The following is a 16,377-nucleotide window of genomic DNA, read 5'->3' as shown; positions in this document are numbered from 1 at the left end:
ATTTAATGTTGGGAAGGAAATGGAGAGAGAGAGGTGCTGAGAGAGAGTTGCTTAGGTTTTTGTCTTGCATGTTTGCCCTCTGCGATAAATGCCATTAGTTTCTTGCAACCTGAAGTCCAGCTGTTTGACAATCTTCCTGATCATTTGTCTGCCCTCTGTGGCAATTTTTATCACAGCCACTTGTATGCAACAGACTGGGTTGAATATTGGGCCCTTTTTGTAATGAAGCCTATTGTTTGTTATCTCCAACTCAGTGTCCCCATTTGTTCTTTTAGGGTCTAAATTGATAGAGCAGGATATTTGTTCAGGTGAGCATGGTGGATGTGAAGGGATGGAGAGATAACATAATGGGCCTGGAGCAGCCTGTTCCAGGGAACTGAGGGTTAGACAAATAGTGTCATCCCTCTCTGGTCATCAATTTGGTGGAGGGAGGGAGGTGCACTGGTAATTTGTCCCTGGCCTTTCTTCTATTAAATGCCTGATTGGTGGCTATTAATATCTGTTTCTTGAGGGATCTCATTCAAGATGATGATGCTGATTTGGTTTGTGTGATGGATACTAAGTTATGTCACTTGAACCCAGATTCTCCCACCACATTTCTATGTCCTGTATCAGACACATGATACGAGCTAGGAAGGAGGATTCCCATTCCAGAATTCTATGTTTTTCCAGGCTCAAGGTATAGGAGACTATGAGATCTGAATGTGTGTACCTGGACACATCAGATTCTCAGCTCAGGAGTTTATGGTTGCTATGCCTTCCATGGCCCTGTCACAACTGTCATCCAATTCTGTTCTCCAAGCAAAGTGCATGCTGGTTTTGTAAAACCTTGTCATGAGGGGTCATCATTGGGCTAGTATATATCTGAGGGTTCCATCCCTCTCCTGTAGGAGTATAAAGCTGATTTTGAGCTCGTAGCAGCTTCTAGGTCCAATTGGATTCTAGAATTTGCTGGTGGGTCAGTTGATTATTACACTGATCCTTAAAACTGAAGCATTGATGGTAGCATGGAATCTCTGCCTGTCCCAGACTTTAGGTAATTTAGCTTATTAGCAATCTTTACTTTCCCATTTTGTCCAATAGATCTCCTTGATTTACTGAGGAGCTGCAGGTTATGAAGTAGGCAGGCAGACGTCTAGTATGCTGGTGGTAGAAATCAAAAAGTGAGTACAATTGAGCACAGCTTATAGCACATAAGAATGCTTATCCTGTGGTGCTGAAAGGAGAAAAAGTGTTTTCTCCATTATGGCACCTGCTGAAAATAGCCCCAAGAGAGCTGACACAACCTTTAAGGGCTGTAGAAGGCATCTTTTGAGTTCTCAATAGAGAACTGTGGCTTTGAGATTCTTTTCTTCCAATAAAGTTGCTCATATCCACAGTCAGATTAAGACATCATTAATTATTAAGAGAAGTGGGAGAACAGTACACATGTTTGTCCACTTTTATTACATCAATTTTTTATTTCCGTTGACATGAACAGGGTCCTTGGAAGAGCTTAAATGACTACATATACATTGAACTCAGCTCCTCCTGGCTAGTTCTACCTAAGAGAGATTTACGGAAGGAGGTGTGATGTTCTATGATCGATGTCTCCTTCTCTGAGAACATGATTCTTCCTGCAGTAAAGGAGGCAGTGATGCACTTTCATTTTTGTTTGTTTTTAAATAGGTACCTCCTGGTTGACAGCTATAGTCCTGTATCTAATTTAGTATTCTTGGCCATGGTGGCTGAGTAACTCTAGGCATTCCTGGATGATACTGATTATCTAGATTTGTTTCAGTCTCATTTTATAGCAAGGACTTTGGTCTGCTTGATAAACAATATGTTGAGGGGGTACAATGGAATGTTACCCATTTTTAAAGTGGGATTTAATCTGTAGCAAGGAGAAAGCTAGTAGCCAAAAATAAATACCAAAAGAAGTGGCAACAGAACTAAAGCAGGAAAAAAGCAAGGAAAAAATGATGCATGTTATAATTAATTTTATTTATTTATTTCAAGCATTTATATGGTTGCCCAACTGAAGCAACGTACAATGGAACTCAAGTTTTACAAGCTACACTTTGACCACACAGAATCATATTGAAGATTTTCGAAAATATTAATAAAAAGTTGATTTGTATGTAGAATGTATACAGCCATCTTCTATATATTCCCAGCTCATACACCTGGATATCTCAGTGGTTTTTGATATCATTAACCATAGTATCTTAGTGGGCTGCCTGAGGGAGTTGGTGGTTGAAGGCATGGATCTTGAAGGTAGATGCCAGATGTTAGTTTGGGGGGAAGTATTTCTCCTCCCTGCAGTAATATGTATATGAATTTGCTGAGAGTGCAATAATGTATGAGAGAAGTGGGTTGTCTCTAAACCAGAGCTGTGAATTCTACAAGGCTGACAGAAATAGTGAAGTAAAGTGACATTTAAGTTCTGATAGAAATAATAACCATTACTTTGCTTCAGAGTACGTACATAGTTTTTTGTCCTTTGTGAGAATATGAGCTGGAGGGGGGGAATGAAAGTTTAACTGGAAGTCAGAATTGCCCTTTTTACCTTGGAAGTAAAGAGGAATGAAACAGGGACCTTAAAATGCCAGAAACTGATACAAGAAAGAAAGGATAATTTTCAATAACATGTCCAACTATAAAATCCATGATGTAATTATGGTGGTATAAAATGTGATAAAGTTGTCTGGCATCCTTTTGCCCAGAGGATCAGGGAAGATGAAGCAGTCGAACTTACCTGTCTTATTTTAAAATACAGTCTTGTCCAGAACCTAGATGGTCTTGGCTAATCTAGAATGCTGTGTTGGATCAGATCTAGTTAGACAGGGAAACATCCAGGAAGTCCAGAGCTGTAGGTTAAACTGCAACCTAGAAAGCTATGACAGTGCAAAATAAAGGAATTCTACTAATAGGAATAATAGAACAGAGTTATATTAAAAGCTTTTTGAATACAGAGCATTAATTCACAAATGCTATTTCAGTGGGTAATTCAAAATTTTTGCTTCATTTAGAAATCATTCAAAGATGAGAAATCAGGTGGGAGTTGGAAAAAGCCGTTAGCGCAATTCTCATTCATACATTGTACAAACTAAAAATGTTGAACAGCACTGTAATATTTATGTTCCACTTGAAATAGTTAATGTAAAAGCCTTGATTTTCTGTAAAGTATTTCTGTACATACCAGGATGGTAACCGATTGGATGCAGATTTACCTATTAAATAAACAATGTATCCAGAAAAACTGAAGTACAGACTGCATTCTGATAAGTACTTTAATGAGGGTTAATTTTAGCTGCCAGTCTGCAACAGGTCACTCTTGTTCAGAAATCATAATCAGTCCTTGAAATAATTTAAGCGTTCAAGAATTGCATTCAAATGGAAATTCATATGCAGATGGTAGTTATAATAATCAAAATGTTAAGTTTATCCTGATTGAGTATTTTGTAAGGTATTATCAGTCATAACATTATGATTGTGTATAACATTCCAGCTTTTGCATTCTGTACTCCTTTGCAATTTAGCTTTAAACACCTGGACTATTTATATGCTATAAGGAGTCATTAAGTAGCACTTTCATCACCCTTCATTGAACTTGTGGCTAGTAATTGTTCCAATCAGGGGACTCTTTTCTCTAAAATACTAGTGCAATAAGTACTGAATTTACTAGATTTAGTGGCATGTGTACTTTTGGAGGAGGATGTAATTGATTTCTGATTTTTCTAGTATTTATTTTGGCTCAGTACACAGTGTAGCTGCCTGAGTGTAGTTGGGCAAGATGGTCCTGGAAACATATCCATACCTGGTTTTCCAAACAAATGATTCTTTTTGCTAGGACACCAGTATCCAAGATAGAGTGCTTATGTTTATTTTTTTTCTATCTGTGTAATAAGATAGGAAAAAAAGATAAGTTATTGGAAAGCATCTAATTCATCTCTGGAAAAATTAGAATTTAATAAAGAATATAGCCTATGTTTGAAATGTGTTTTACAAGGACAGTCAAGAATGGAAAGTGAATTAGTCTTGTGTAAGTTGTAGCTTGCTTAAGCTACCCTTAACTTTTCACCATGCTCACATGAGGAGTGAACATATTTGTGGGTAGAGAATCCTGGGCTAGCATGAAGCCTCTATTCCAAATATCCCTTAGTCCTTAGTATGATCAGATGGGTTGGATTGTGCAGGGGGGCATTGTTTAAACGTTTGCTCTTGGGCCACTCAAGATTTTTTATTCCTCTTTTTAATATTTTTCCTACTTTTTAAACTGTAAGTCTCCCAGAGTCAACCTCTAAATTGTGCAAATAAATAAATTAAATCTTTATTGGGCTTCATGATTATACAGAGGATTCTACTTGAACTCAAGTGAAAGCTGATAAAAATACCCTTCAGACCTAGACTCAGCAAAGGAAGACTAGAGACAGACAAATATCTTATTTCTGCATGAGTCTATAAAAATGAACACGTCTGCTTTAATGAATTGCCAAAGGGGGCTATGCTTGAATGTGTGATGAAGTACTTCTTCCTCATCTTTTTCAAAGTCTTCACAGTCCCAATATGCATCATAAAGCAGAACACTCTAGAAATCACTCTTAAAGTATTATCTAACAATTCTTTATTAAGCACTTTCTGCCAGGCAGGTCTGGTGTAGCTTAAGCCCCTTGGAATTTAATAATTTAATACTAAATGGGAACTGTGAGGCTAACATTAAGATAACCCATTAGTGCATCAAGGAATCAAATATGGATTTATACACTTCTGCAGATTGTTTGATTAAAGCAGTAAATATTCAGTTTAACAGATATAGGGAAGAAGAGATGTCAGTTTAATTAAATGCCTGTTAGTGATAGATAGAAAAGGATAACTATACTATATTTGAAAGGACAGAAGAAATTGTAATGTATTGTCCAGACATGCTAGTCCCACAAAGAAGCATTATAGAGCGAAAGATGTAGGTATAATGACTTGCTCCCATAACTCCAGTGAATGCTCAGAATATATTTCCATCCATGCCTGCTGTTTTGGCCATTGAAGTTGCAGCTCTTCAAAAAAAGATACTACAGCCATTGTGTACTGTAATCTGGAAGCAAAAGTAACCCTTCATGGATTCATTCTGGTGGGTTTTGCTCATATTTGCAGTCCTTGGGTCCAGATTCAGCAAGCAAAAATTGAAGGTAATCACATACATAAAAGTTGCTGGAAAAAAAACTAAAAATACTGAAGACAACCTACCTTTAGGGTAGGAATAAAAAGAGTTTTGCGTTCAAACATCTAATGCATCTCATACAGCTTTAGAAGTGTACTGTAAATCGTCCCACTATTTAGGAAAAATTGAATGGAGAGTTATTATAATGTCTATTTAGTGTATGTATGTACACACACACACACACACACTACAGTGTACCCACTGTTTGAGATTCCAAAATGGAAGCAGAAACTGTTACTTAATGCAGAAATTTCCACAGTAATCTGGATTTTGGAAATTTCCTATGAAATTTGTGGTACATTTAAATTCAGTGATTGATTTAAATTTATTGAATGGTCCAAAGTCTGCATATAACAAGTTAACTGAATAAATCTTACAAGCACTTTATAGTTAGTGTAACTCTTTTGAATGGCCTTGTTCTACAGACTGATTAAAAAAATTTTAACAGCTGCTGCTTTGCCTGCGAACAAAACAGTTTTAATGAATAAATGGTTTGCATATATCTTTGATTCTGGTTTGCTGACACTGAAGCTTGAGGAAGCAATAGTGCTATCAAGAGGAGGAGATGATTATTTATTAAATTTGCATGCCATGCGACTCTGGGCGATAAACATCTCTGGAAATCTGTAAAAACAAGCATGTTTCAAGGTTGAGGAATAATGGCAATAACATACAATGGTAACTGAATATTAAGAGATCTAATTTGGGAATAGTTTAAGAAATTACATCTGCGAAAACTCCATCTTATTCCGTATAAGAATAGCTCGCCCTAGTAATCAACATGCTGGAAATCTTCAGGCATCCAGCATCATGTTTATTTCTAAGAATGCCTCTAAGCTCCACGTGGATGGGATAGAAAATAAGAGGGTAGACTGCTGCCATCCTGGTATTAATTTAAAAGTGTGCACATCTGGTCAGGGTGTTTTGTGATGAGCTATGCCCACCATTCCAGGCATTTTGTGAATGACTGTATTTCAGATATATCTATCAATCCAGAAGGGCTGCAGACCATTGACCTGTCCTGCTCATAGGTTCTGTGGTAAATTTTCTTAACACATCAAAGCTTTCCATTTCTTTCATGGACACTGCACTATTCATATTATGTTTTGAAGAATTCTCCCTCAACAGCAAGAATGTAGATGATTTTCTATAATATCACAGCAGCACCATCCAATGTTGATGGGTGGCTTTTGGGTGGAAAGTAACAAATTATAGACTTGCAGAGAATGTGGTTACTTATTAGATATCATCTGTTCTTAGGCAATTTTCATCTACATACTATTCTTGGCAGACTGCCCCACAATATTTTGAAAGACTACATTCTTTTCAGAAACTTGAAACAGAATTGTACTAAGTTTGGCTAATTTTTAGGTTTATTTGCCAGACATAGTGCCTTGAACGTATAACAACTTTTTTGTAATTTTTAAGCAACAACATTAAATGGAGGAGGGATTTGTTTCAAAGATTAAGGTTGTTATTCTTTTGGCACTAATTGATTAAGCTGGTAATAATAACTAATCTCAGTCATATACAACTTGAAATGCAAGTACACCACACATTAAATGAGGAATTGCATTCCAGTAAAATGGGTTGTTACATGGGCAGGCTAAAATTTCTGTGGGTAACAAAATTGTCAAGCTTATATTCTTGCTGGCAATAGCTGAATAATGCTATACATGAGTAGACAGAAAAATAAAGCATTATTTACTTTAAATGGTAACTGGTACATTGTAATATTGACTGCTAAGCAAATCTGTCAAATCAGCTGGGTAACTTTGAGCCAATCACAGCCTTTCAGCCCAGCTCACCTCACAGAGTGGTTGTGGGGAAAATAGGAAGCAGGAGTATTGCGTACACTGCTTTGAGTTGTACAAATAGAGGATAGAAATCTTAAAATAATCCTGTGTCAGTGATGAGCTAGTGGTCTATCTCCTATATGTGCCATTTTGGAACATTTCCTTTTGTAATGCATGACAAGATCTATGCTTTTGCAATTTCGGATATTCAGAAGGTGTAACCATTTCCTTTTACAGACAACAAACCTTTTTTTTCCTTAATTATACTGTCAAGTTGCATATATCTGAATGTGGGCTGTAAGTGTTAATTGATTTCATTGGGAGCAACTTCAGATGATAGAATTAATATAAAATGTAGGCTGGTGTAGTTCATGAATCACTTTTCTGCTATATATTGTATCTAGTGCATCTGATGAAGTGTCGTTCATGAAAATTTACGCCTTTTGGTAAAATGTATTAGTCTGAAAAGGTCCCCTTCTGATTCTCTACTTTATACCTAGAAGGAAATATGTGAAATGCCTGTTTTTAATATTTTTAACTCTGACTTGGTCAATTTGTGGTGCAGTATTTGAAACTGGCAATATGCAAAACTATTTAAGTATACTTGGCTAAGACAGATGTTTCCTCAATTAAAAATGCTTAATGATTGGCAGCCTTATTATAATTGATCTTCCATTGCATTTGATATGGCTGCTGAATTAAGAGCGTTGACCTGTCAAAAAGGCTGGTGGCCAAGTGCAGTTTTCTCTGAAAGAAAGTAGGGTTCTTGCATGTTTTTTCTCTTGCTCCATAAATGGGACATTCATTCTTGGGGGCTGTACTGTCAGTAACTGAATAAAGCATTTATAAGTTAGAAGACTAGTGTAACTTTGAATGGAATAGATTTTTTTTCCTAACGAAATCATAGTTTAAGATTTTCCACTCAATTGGTTGGTTATTTCCAAATATCAAAGTGTTTTGTTTGTTTTCCAGGTTTTTGAGCATGAAGAAGAGAACAGATGAGGCAGAGCAGAATGGAACAGGATGTATCACCTCCCAAATCCTAGAAATTTTAGTTCATAAACACACATACCAGTGGTTGTGGGCAACCATCTACTTGATGTAAAGAACTTGCTTTCAGTATAAACTGGCTCTGGGCAGCACCATTGATGCTGCATCTCTGAGTTGTAGCAGCTGTAATTGTGAATATTACTGAGATAGTTGAACATGGTGTCCAGTTTTCTATTGCATTTTTTCAAGTGGAAAAATTAACGGAGTGGTTGACACAAGTGGTGGAGAGAATTGTGCATATGCCAATTTTTGTAACCTTTTTACTTTGAACTACACTGCTTATGAAATCTCATTATTTTGGAAGAATGGCATGAACAAGTCTTCAGAACTATTGCGATAATTGTAAATGCTCACAATTGTGCACTCCTTCTGGGTATTCCTCCCTGGTTCTGAAAGTTGTACACTTAAAACATTCTTAAAATTGCTGGTGACTTGAGTGGCGTAACAAGCCAGCTATTGTGGTAGTAACCAAAGATTCCAGTTTTAAGCATATGAAAGACTCTGCCTGCTTACCTGTGCTTAGAAATAACAGCATCTAAAGTGACGACTTAAGAGAAATTTAGCGACTACTAGATTATCTTTAGGACTTTGCATTAACTCTATAATGTTCTTGGTATAAAAGGAGAAACAGCATATTTGTCACAAATTTAGTTAACATCCTCCAACTGATACTGTATGTAAGTTGCTTAGATAAATGTAATCACTGTAAACATCTAGATGATCCAGGATTTTGTTTTTATTTTGAAATGGGAGCTTTTTTGTTAACAAGTTCGTTAAAAACTAAACTGTTCCTGTAAGGAATTTTTTTTTAATTTGCCTTGATAATTTGCAAACTAAATTAGACACCACCCTTTTTTTAAATGGCAGTTACAAGACCATTTGTTAAAGCAACAGTCCTGTTTCTTAATCATTTTAGATCTAGTGTTGTAACTCTTCCTCACTTTTGTTTTTAAATAAATTTTGTATTTGTTTTCCTGATGGGGAGGGGCACTCTTGCATTTTTATAATTGGTTGCATTGATACCCAGCCCACTGTAACAAGAGATCAAATGAAAATAAAGGCATCTTTTCAGACCCATTGCAACAGCTTACAAGTCCCACCACAGCCTTTCATTGGCTAGACTCTTGTTTATTCATTTTTTTAAAAAAATGCAGATTTAAAATGAAAGTATGTGAAGGGCATTAAAAAGGAAGAATTTTCTTTCAAGTTTTTGTGACACAAATATGACAGATTTACTCTTGGTCTCAGGCAGCCTCTCACATTGGTTACTGGTTACTGCCTTAGGCTATCTTTTCTCCAATCCAGCTGAAAAATATTCTTACTGCTGGTGATTCATATAACAGTGTAACTTATTCCTTTATAGCATGTCAGAATAAATTTTAAAAGTTGTCTGAAAATGCTGCCAGATGCCTATTGTGTACATGGTTTTTATGACTTTCAGACCTCCTGTGTTTATCAGGTATGTTCCATTCCATATTTTAATATGAGACATTGAAGCTCCCTTAACTGCTTTTTCCACAAAGTGAATATTTATATTTTACAGTATTGTCATTCAAGCATGGATATTTACAGGACATTGTCAAGATACGGAGTGTACAAATAAGGACCATTTGGATATGTTTTGTGCAGTTTTGCTCAGGTGTTTTTCATTCTTGGAGGTGCACTGCACTGGGTCTTAGAAGTTTTCCAAAACTCATTCAGGTTTTGTAATTCTTATGAATGTGAGCTTCTGCAGTAACTGAAACTGTACAAATGATGGTGAAGAGTCGATATTTTGGAGACCATGGGTTGCTTACATATGCAGTTCAGTCATGCTAATGGAAAATGAGGAACAAGTGGGAGAGTAGGAGGAGAGTTTTAAGGGGACAACTATTCTTTGCAAATATATCCACTACGTAAAAGCAGAACTTCACATTTTTATAGTAGCTAAGTTCCTGTTCAGGGAGAACATGCTTAGCTTGTTAAGATGTTAAATAAACATTTCATTGTCAACATGAAATATCAGCATAGCATACAAAACCAGATTGGTTAAATTGACAAAATGTTTCCTGCTTGTGGATCTCGCACTGATGAATTTCTAACTTGAAAATGATCAGGTGAATTAGTAGTTTGATAAGATTAAGGAACTTTTAAGTTATATTGATCAAAACAATAGTTCTGAAGGGATGAGGGAGGAAAAGGTACCTATTCCAAAATAGTGTCTGTAAATTTTTTGGCAGGCTATCTCTTAGCTATTTGTTCTCAATATGAGGAGTTTTAATAACATCTAGATTTACAATAAGAGTTAATTAAAAATTAATAACATTTAAGGGGAATGTCTGATTTAATGGCTCAATGTAGCTTTACTTTTGTTCCTTTTACTGAATATACCAAACAATCAAGTATGTTAATAAAACTTTATTTAGAGAGCTAATGCTGGTTCTCTAATTGCTAATCAAGTGGCTAGTTGTCTTTAATCAAGATCAGTAAATATTGAATGTAGAGAATAACATTCAAAACACTGGCTTGTGTTTTAGTTATGATTTCTTTCTACATACTAGAAATGGACTGATTAGGGAAGACATGATTTTGCAATATGTATTATTTTAAATGCAGATAGAAAACCAAGACTAGCCTAAACATTTTGCTTCCAATAAAATGCAAAAAATAGATCAAGAGTAGCTCTTTGCACTAAGTTGCAAAAACAACCTTTATCAGTTCTCATCCAGGCCATGTAGTTACCTCATAGAATTTTTGCACAATGATCAGGTAGCTAGTAATTTACATCTCTTCTAACAGTTTTATGGCACCTTAAATAGATAACAACATTACAGAAGTAGATTTCTCATGCAGCAGAATTTTCCTTTGCTTTCCCCCAATCTCTAGGAAAGTCTGTCAGTATTCCAGATGGAATTTAGAGAGCTATGATTGATCGATGCAAGATTAACTCAGATTTATTATGTCAAGAATTTGTAGCTGAAATCCAGTGAGAGTCCACCTTGAAGCAGCATGGGGAGAAGGAATCCTTAGTAGATCATTGGATCCCTCCAGTTTAGGCCTTGGGCCATAGAACATATTGAAAGATAATCATGGGAGAAGGAAAATAAAACCCTCTTGTGTGAATAAAACTCTTACACAATATTGGATATACAGCAGGTCTTTGCTGATTGGATAAATGGAGTGAAGTGTTCCAAGGGTCACAAAACGTGAGATTGTGCAGCACATACCTGTCAGGAGAAAAAAATACACAAAATAAAGTATTGCTTATCATAAACAGAAATCTTATTTTTCTGTCTTTTGTACACTCACTCAATTAGCTATTCACTATCACATCAACGTGTCTCATGGAGGTTTCATACTTCTGTGGTACTTGTTTTTGATTCCACATTTGTCCTCCAGAATTACCTTTATAGAGATTTAACCATCTCTTTACACAGGGCAAAATTTGGATTGAGTGTAACGTCCATGCACAATAGTTATTGGCATGAGGAATTAATGAAAGTAGGTAAGCAAAGCAATTAGAATTCATTCAGGCTTTTTCAAAATGTGAAAACGACTACTTTTCTACCTAAAACTGTTAAATGCGCAACCTGTTCTAGATCGGCTCTTGCTAAAATTTGAGGGAAACCCCCTTTAAATAAAAACCTCACATCCCAGATTTACTTCTTCAGCCAGCCTAATGTTTCGTACTAGTAAAAGTCTTAAGAATACTTAACCTTTAGTGGATTGTAGCAAAACTGCATTTCGCCAGTATCACAAAATGTTCAACTCTGACTGCTTTGCAATAGTGCTTGAAAGTGCAGCATCCGCTACTGAGGAGATGACTCTTGAAAAGGTAAGCAGCAATGCCATAGCAAGAACTCACTTCCAGAACAGCTGAAAAAATTACTTTGGAAGGATTAGTTAGGAACTTTAAACCTAATTTAATTCCTTACTAGAAAGAATATCATCTTGCTCTTAAGAGAGTGTATGGGCTTAGATTATTTTTGTTCAAATATACCAGTTGTTTCTCAACCTTAGCAGCTTGAAGAATTCCTCAGCCAGCCTTGCTGGGAGTTGAAGTCCACACATCAAGTTGCCAAGGTTGAGAAATGCTGAAATACACTGAAGTAATGAGCTGTCTATCATATTTCTGTAGAAAACTGCTTTAAATGCTATAGTGAAGATGATCAGTGTAATGTCCTAAGTCAAAATAATGTAGAAATCATAGGCCTCAGTAAAATGTTAATTGAACAGTTACTGGCCTTGTGTGTCTGATTTGCATATCTGCCTGCCCTAAGGATGTACAATGCTGTTACAAAATTTATTTGGAATGTGTTTTTGTGCTATTGTTAAGGGTTAGAGAGAGAGAAGCTGTAGCACCTAAAACTAACAAAATAATAACATCATGGTTCTTGATTACTGGTCATCACAGAGAAATTTAAACAGTATATTTGGGAGAAGAGTGTTTGTGTAGACTGTGTTACAATACTTGGGAAAGTATCACAGTTCTGCCATGTTGGCTAAAATCAGGATGCAGAAGGATTACAGGATTCTAAAAGGCTTTTGCAAAAAGGTGGAATCTCTAGATGTTCTTTGAAAAACCTGTATTGCTATGTTCTGTTTGTTTTGCCAGTGTGTACAGATAATTATAAAACTAAATGGATTTATTCTGCTGCTTTCAAAAAACAAGTAGCAACAATTAGTTTAAATCTGCACTGAACATGTTTGACTTGTTCATTGTTATTTGAAATAGCTGCTTTTAAAATAATTGTTTGGTGATTTTAATTCTTACTAACTTGCATCCCAGCGACACTGGCATTTTGCAAATTCGGGGCAAGTAATGTGGGTGGATTTTAGAAAGATAAATCTGAGAGCATTCCTTAAAAATGCACTGACTGCAAATAGACTTCTTTCTGCATTAATTGGCATCTGTTTTGCAGTGGAAGACTGGAAACTTAAATTTGCCTGTTTATGTTGTTGATGTTTTGTTGATGATATAGAAAAGCCTGCTCAATACTGTTTCTTGGGTTACAGCCATCCACCAATGTACAAGATTTCCCCCTGCTATATTCCATTACATGATATCTGTATTTTCTCTGGAAGGTTGGGGATCCCTCTGAAACATTTGGAGAGAAAGAGAAGAAAGGGAAGTCCTGGAATTCAAACAAGACTTTGTATGATTGTTGCCCTTCAAGTGCACCCCCTCCATGTACATGTTGTACTTGGGTGCTATTGGCAGAAATAACTTTGGTCTTAAGTGGTAGTGTTGGATGCAGGGATGGCATTATAAAGGTTGATAGGCATTATAAAGGTAGATACTGAACTCTAGTCCCTAAAGCAGCTGTCGCTAATGGCTAATCTGCATCTTACAAAATAAACATACAATCCTCTACTTTAGAATGTAGAGTCAAAGTATGGTGTGTGGTGGCATGTTTTCTAACACTGAAACACCTTTCATATAGGAAGAAGATGTTAAGTCAGTTCCATTAGCAAAATATTTGTGTTGACAGTGGTTCTCCAGCCCTACTCAGAGATGTCATACTAAGATCCCTTTGAATTCAGAACATGCTTTTCTTCTAAACTGCATCACTTTCCCAAGACTAACATGTTGCAGCTTGGTAAAGCCAACTTCTAAAATATTACTTTTCACAGGGAGATTTATTTGCCAATTCTCTTCTAAAATAACCATCCTTAGAGGGCTTTCCTCCAAATTTTAAGGAAGGCCTTTACAGGTTCCAAAAGGCTTCTCTGGCTGACTATCCATCAACTTCGTACTGATAATAAGTGATTCCAAGATTAAACAAATAAAAACAAAAACAGAAGTATACTTGTCAAAATGAGTTTGTCCATGCAGTCACCAGGAGTTGAGCACCTAACTAACATGATAAATACGCAGAAAATTGCCTTGTTCTAGGAAAGACATTTGGCAGAGCAACTGAGATCCGGTACTGCTCTTAAAATATAGACAAAATCTTGGAGAAATATTTGACTAATTAGGATTTCAAAGTGAGTCTAAGTAGGGGGTGGGGGTGAGATATAATGCTGCAAGACTCTAAACCAGATCTACTTCCCAATTCATTATGTTTTGTTGTTTGTTTGTTCAGTCGCTTCTGACTCTTCGTACTTCATGGACCAGCCCATGCCAGAGCTTCCTGTCAGTCGTCAACACCCCCAGCTCCCCCAAGGTCGAGTCCGTCACCTCTAGAACTTGCCCTTGGTCAGCCCCTCTTCCTTCTGCCTTCCATTTTCCCTAGCATCATCATCTTTTCCAGGGTATCCTGTCTTCTCATTATGTGGCCAAAGTACTTTAGTTTTGCCTTTAATATCATTCCCTCAAGTGAGCAGTCTGGCTTTATTTCCTGGAGGATGGACTGGTTTGACATTCTTGCAGTCCAAGGCACTCAGAATTTTCCTCCAGCACCACAGTTCCAAAGCATCTATTTTCCTTTGCTCAGCCTTCCTTATGGTCCAGCTCTCGCAGCCATATGTTACTACTGGGAATACTATTGCTTTAACTAACCTTTGTTGTCAGCGTGATGTCTCTGCTCTTAACTATTTTATCGAGATTTGTCATTGCTCTCTTCCCAAGAATTAAACGTCTCCTGATTTCCTGGCTGCAGTCAGCATCTGCAGTAATCTTTGCGCCTAGAAATACAAAGACTGTCACTGCGTCTACATTTTCTCCCTCTATTTGCCAGTTATCAATCAAGCTGGTTGCCATAATCCTGGTTTTTTTCAGGTTTAGCTGCAAGCCAGCTTTGCACTTTCTTCTTTCACCTTCATCATAAGGCTCCTCGGTTCCTCTTCGCTTTCAGCCATCAAAGTGGTGTCATCTGCATATCTGAGATTGTTAATCTTTCTTCCAGTGATTTTAACCCCAGCCTTGGATTCCTCAAGCCCAGCACGTTGCATGATGTGTTCTGCATGCAAGTTGAATAGGTAGGGTGAGAGTATACAGCCCTGCCATACTCCTTTCCCAATCTTAAACCAATCCGTTGTTCCATGGTCTGTTCTTACTGTTGCTACTTGGTCATTATACAGATTCCTCAGGAGGCATACAAGATGACATGGTATCCCCATACCAAGAACTTGCTACAATTTGTTATGGTCCACACAGTCAAAGGCTTTAGAATAGTCAAAACAGAAATAGATGTTTTTCTGAAACTCCCTGGCTTTTTCCATTATCCAGTGGATATTGTCAATTTGGTCCCTACTTCCTCTGCCTTTTCTAAGCCCAGCTTGTACATCTGACAAATTCTCGCTCCATGAATTGCTGAAGTCTACCTTGCAGGATCTTGAGCATTACCTTATTGACATGTGAAATGAGTGCCACTGTTCGATAGTTTGAACATTCTTTAGTGTTTCCCTATTTTGGTATGGGGATATAAGTTGATTTTTTCTGACACAAGGATTCATTATGTAGGTAAGCATAATACACTATTTTGCTGCAATAAATTGTTTGCTCTAGGAATACCTTTGATGGATCCCATATTAACAATTTTTTAAAATGTCTTTTTACTTTAGTGCCTCCTACTAGGCCAGACTTGGGGCTTAGGTTGCCCATAATGTCAATCTGAGTAACAACAGCTTCCAGGGTTTCATGGAGTTTATATGCCTTTTAATAAAATTTGTCAGTCGGAGAAGGTACCACCAGACTCAGGATTTTTTTCAGTGGAAATGGGACACCTATGAACCTCAAGGACCACATTCTTTCAGGGATAATTAGCTGCCTCTCAGTGGTGGATAAGGTTTGGGACCCAGCTGAAAGTGGATATGGTACCCCTTTGGGGGCTTGTTTAATTTCTAATGTCCTTGTCCAACAAGTTATGTACCAGGGTAGGGGTAGAGAGTATCAGACAACTATAATACTTGCAAGGGATATTTGACAACAGATTGTACACTCCCAATTTATAGTAATCTTGAATTAATAGTTTGTAGGGCTTGGTCCTCTGTGTATTCCAGGAAACTAAGCAGCATGAGAGAATTATATGCAAATGAGTTGTAGACCACAAGTTCCTAATTCCAAATATTGGGTGACCTTATAAAGTTTCACTCCCAACCCTGATGTCTCTTTCCACAGATTTACTGTGCAGAATTTAAGACCAAACATGCTTCCAAGACTCCTTGAGCTGTTACTAAAATTCAGCACAAGCTCTTAACTTGTGTTGAAAATAATGTTCTGAGCGATTCATTTTCTCATCTACTTGTCAGATATAAGGAGCTGCAAGAGTGGTCCTGGGTGTGGAACTCCTGCCTTCACTTTAAAAACAACCCAGAATTTGAAACATCAGTGGCATTCTGATATTCACTCCTAAATTATGTTGGTTAGATCAGGCATTTTAATATTAAGTCCCAGCAGCAAAACCAGGCTGG

The 16,377-nt window shown here is 36.9% G+C and overlaps 1 protein-coding gene across 3 annotated transcripts in view; it reads left to right on the top strand.

The window, feature by feature from the left end:
* Nucleotides 1-10,595, top strand: part of CSNK1A1 (casein kinase 1 alpha 1) — a 48,002-nt gene extending 37,407 nt beyond the window's left edge. For all 3 annotated transcript variants that reach the window (XM_063292420.1, XM_063292418.1, XM_063292421.1), the window contains one exon: nt 7,966-10,595. In XM_063292420.1, coding sequence (XP_063148490.1) covers nt 7,966-7,973 — 8 coding nt within the window. In that variant the 3' untranslated portion in view covers nt 7,974-10,595. The remainder of the gene's footprint in view (nt 1-7,965) is intronic.
* Nucleotides 10,596-16,377: the final 5,782 nt, after the last annotated feature.

This window comes from Candoia aspera, chromosome 2, assembly GCF_035149785.1.
Source record: "Candoia aspera isolate rCanAsp1 chromosome 2, rCanAsp1.hap2, whole genome shotgun sequence".
NCBI classification, from domain to species: Eukaryota; Metazoa; Chordata; class Lepidosauria; order Squamata; family Boidae; genus Candoia; species Candoia aspera.
The sequence above is the reverse complement of the archived record's forward strand: the minus strand, read 5'-3'. Positions and strand labels throughout refer to the sequence as shown.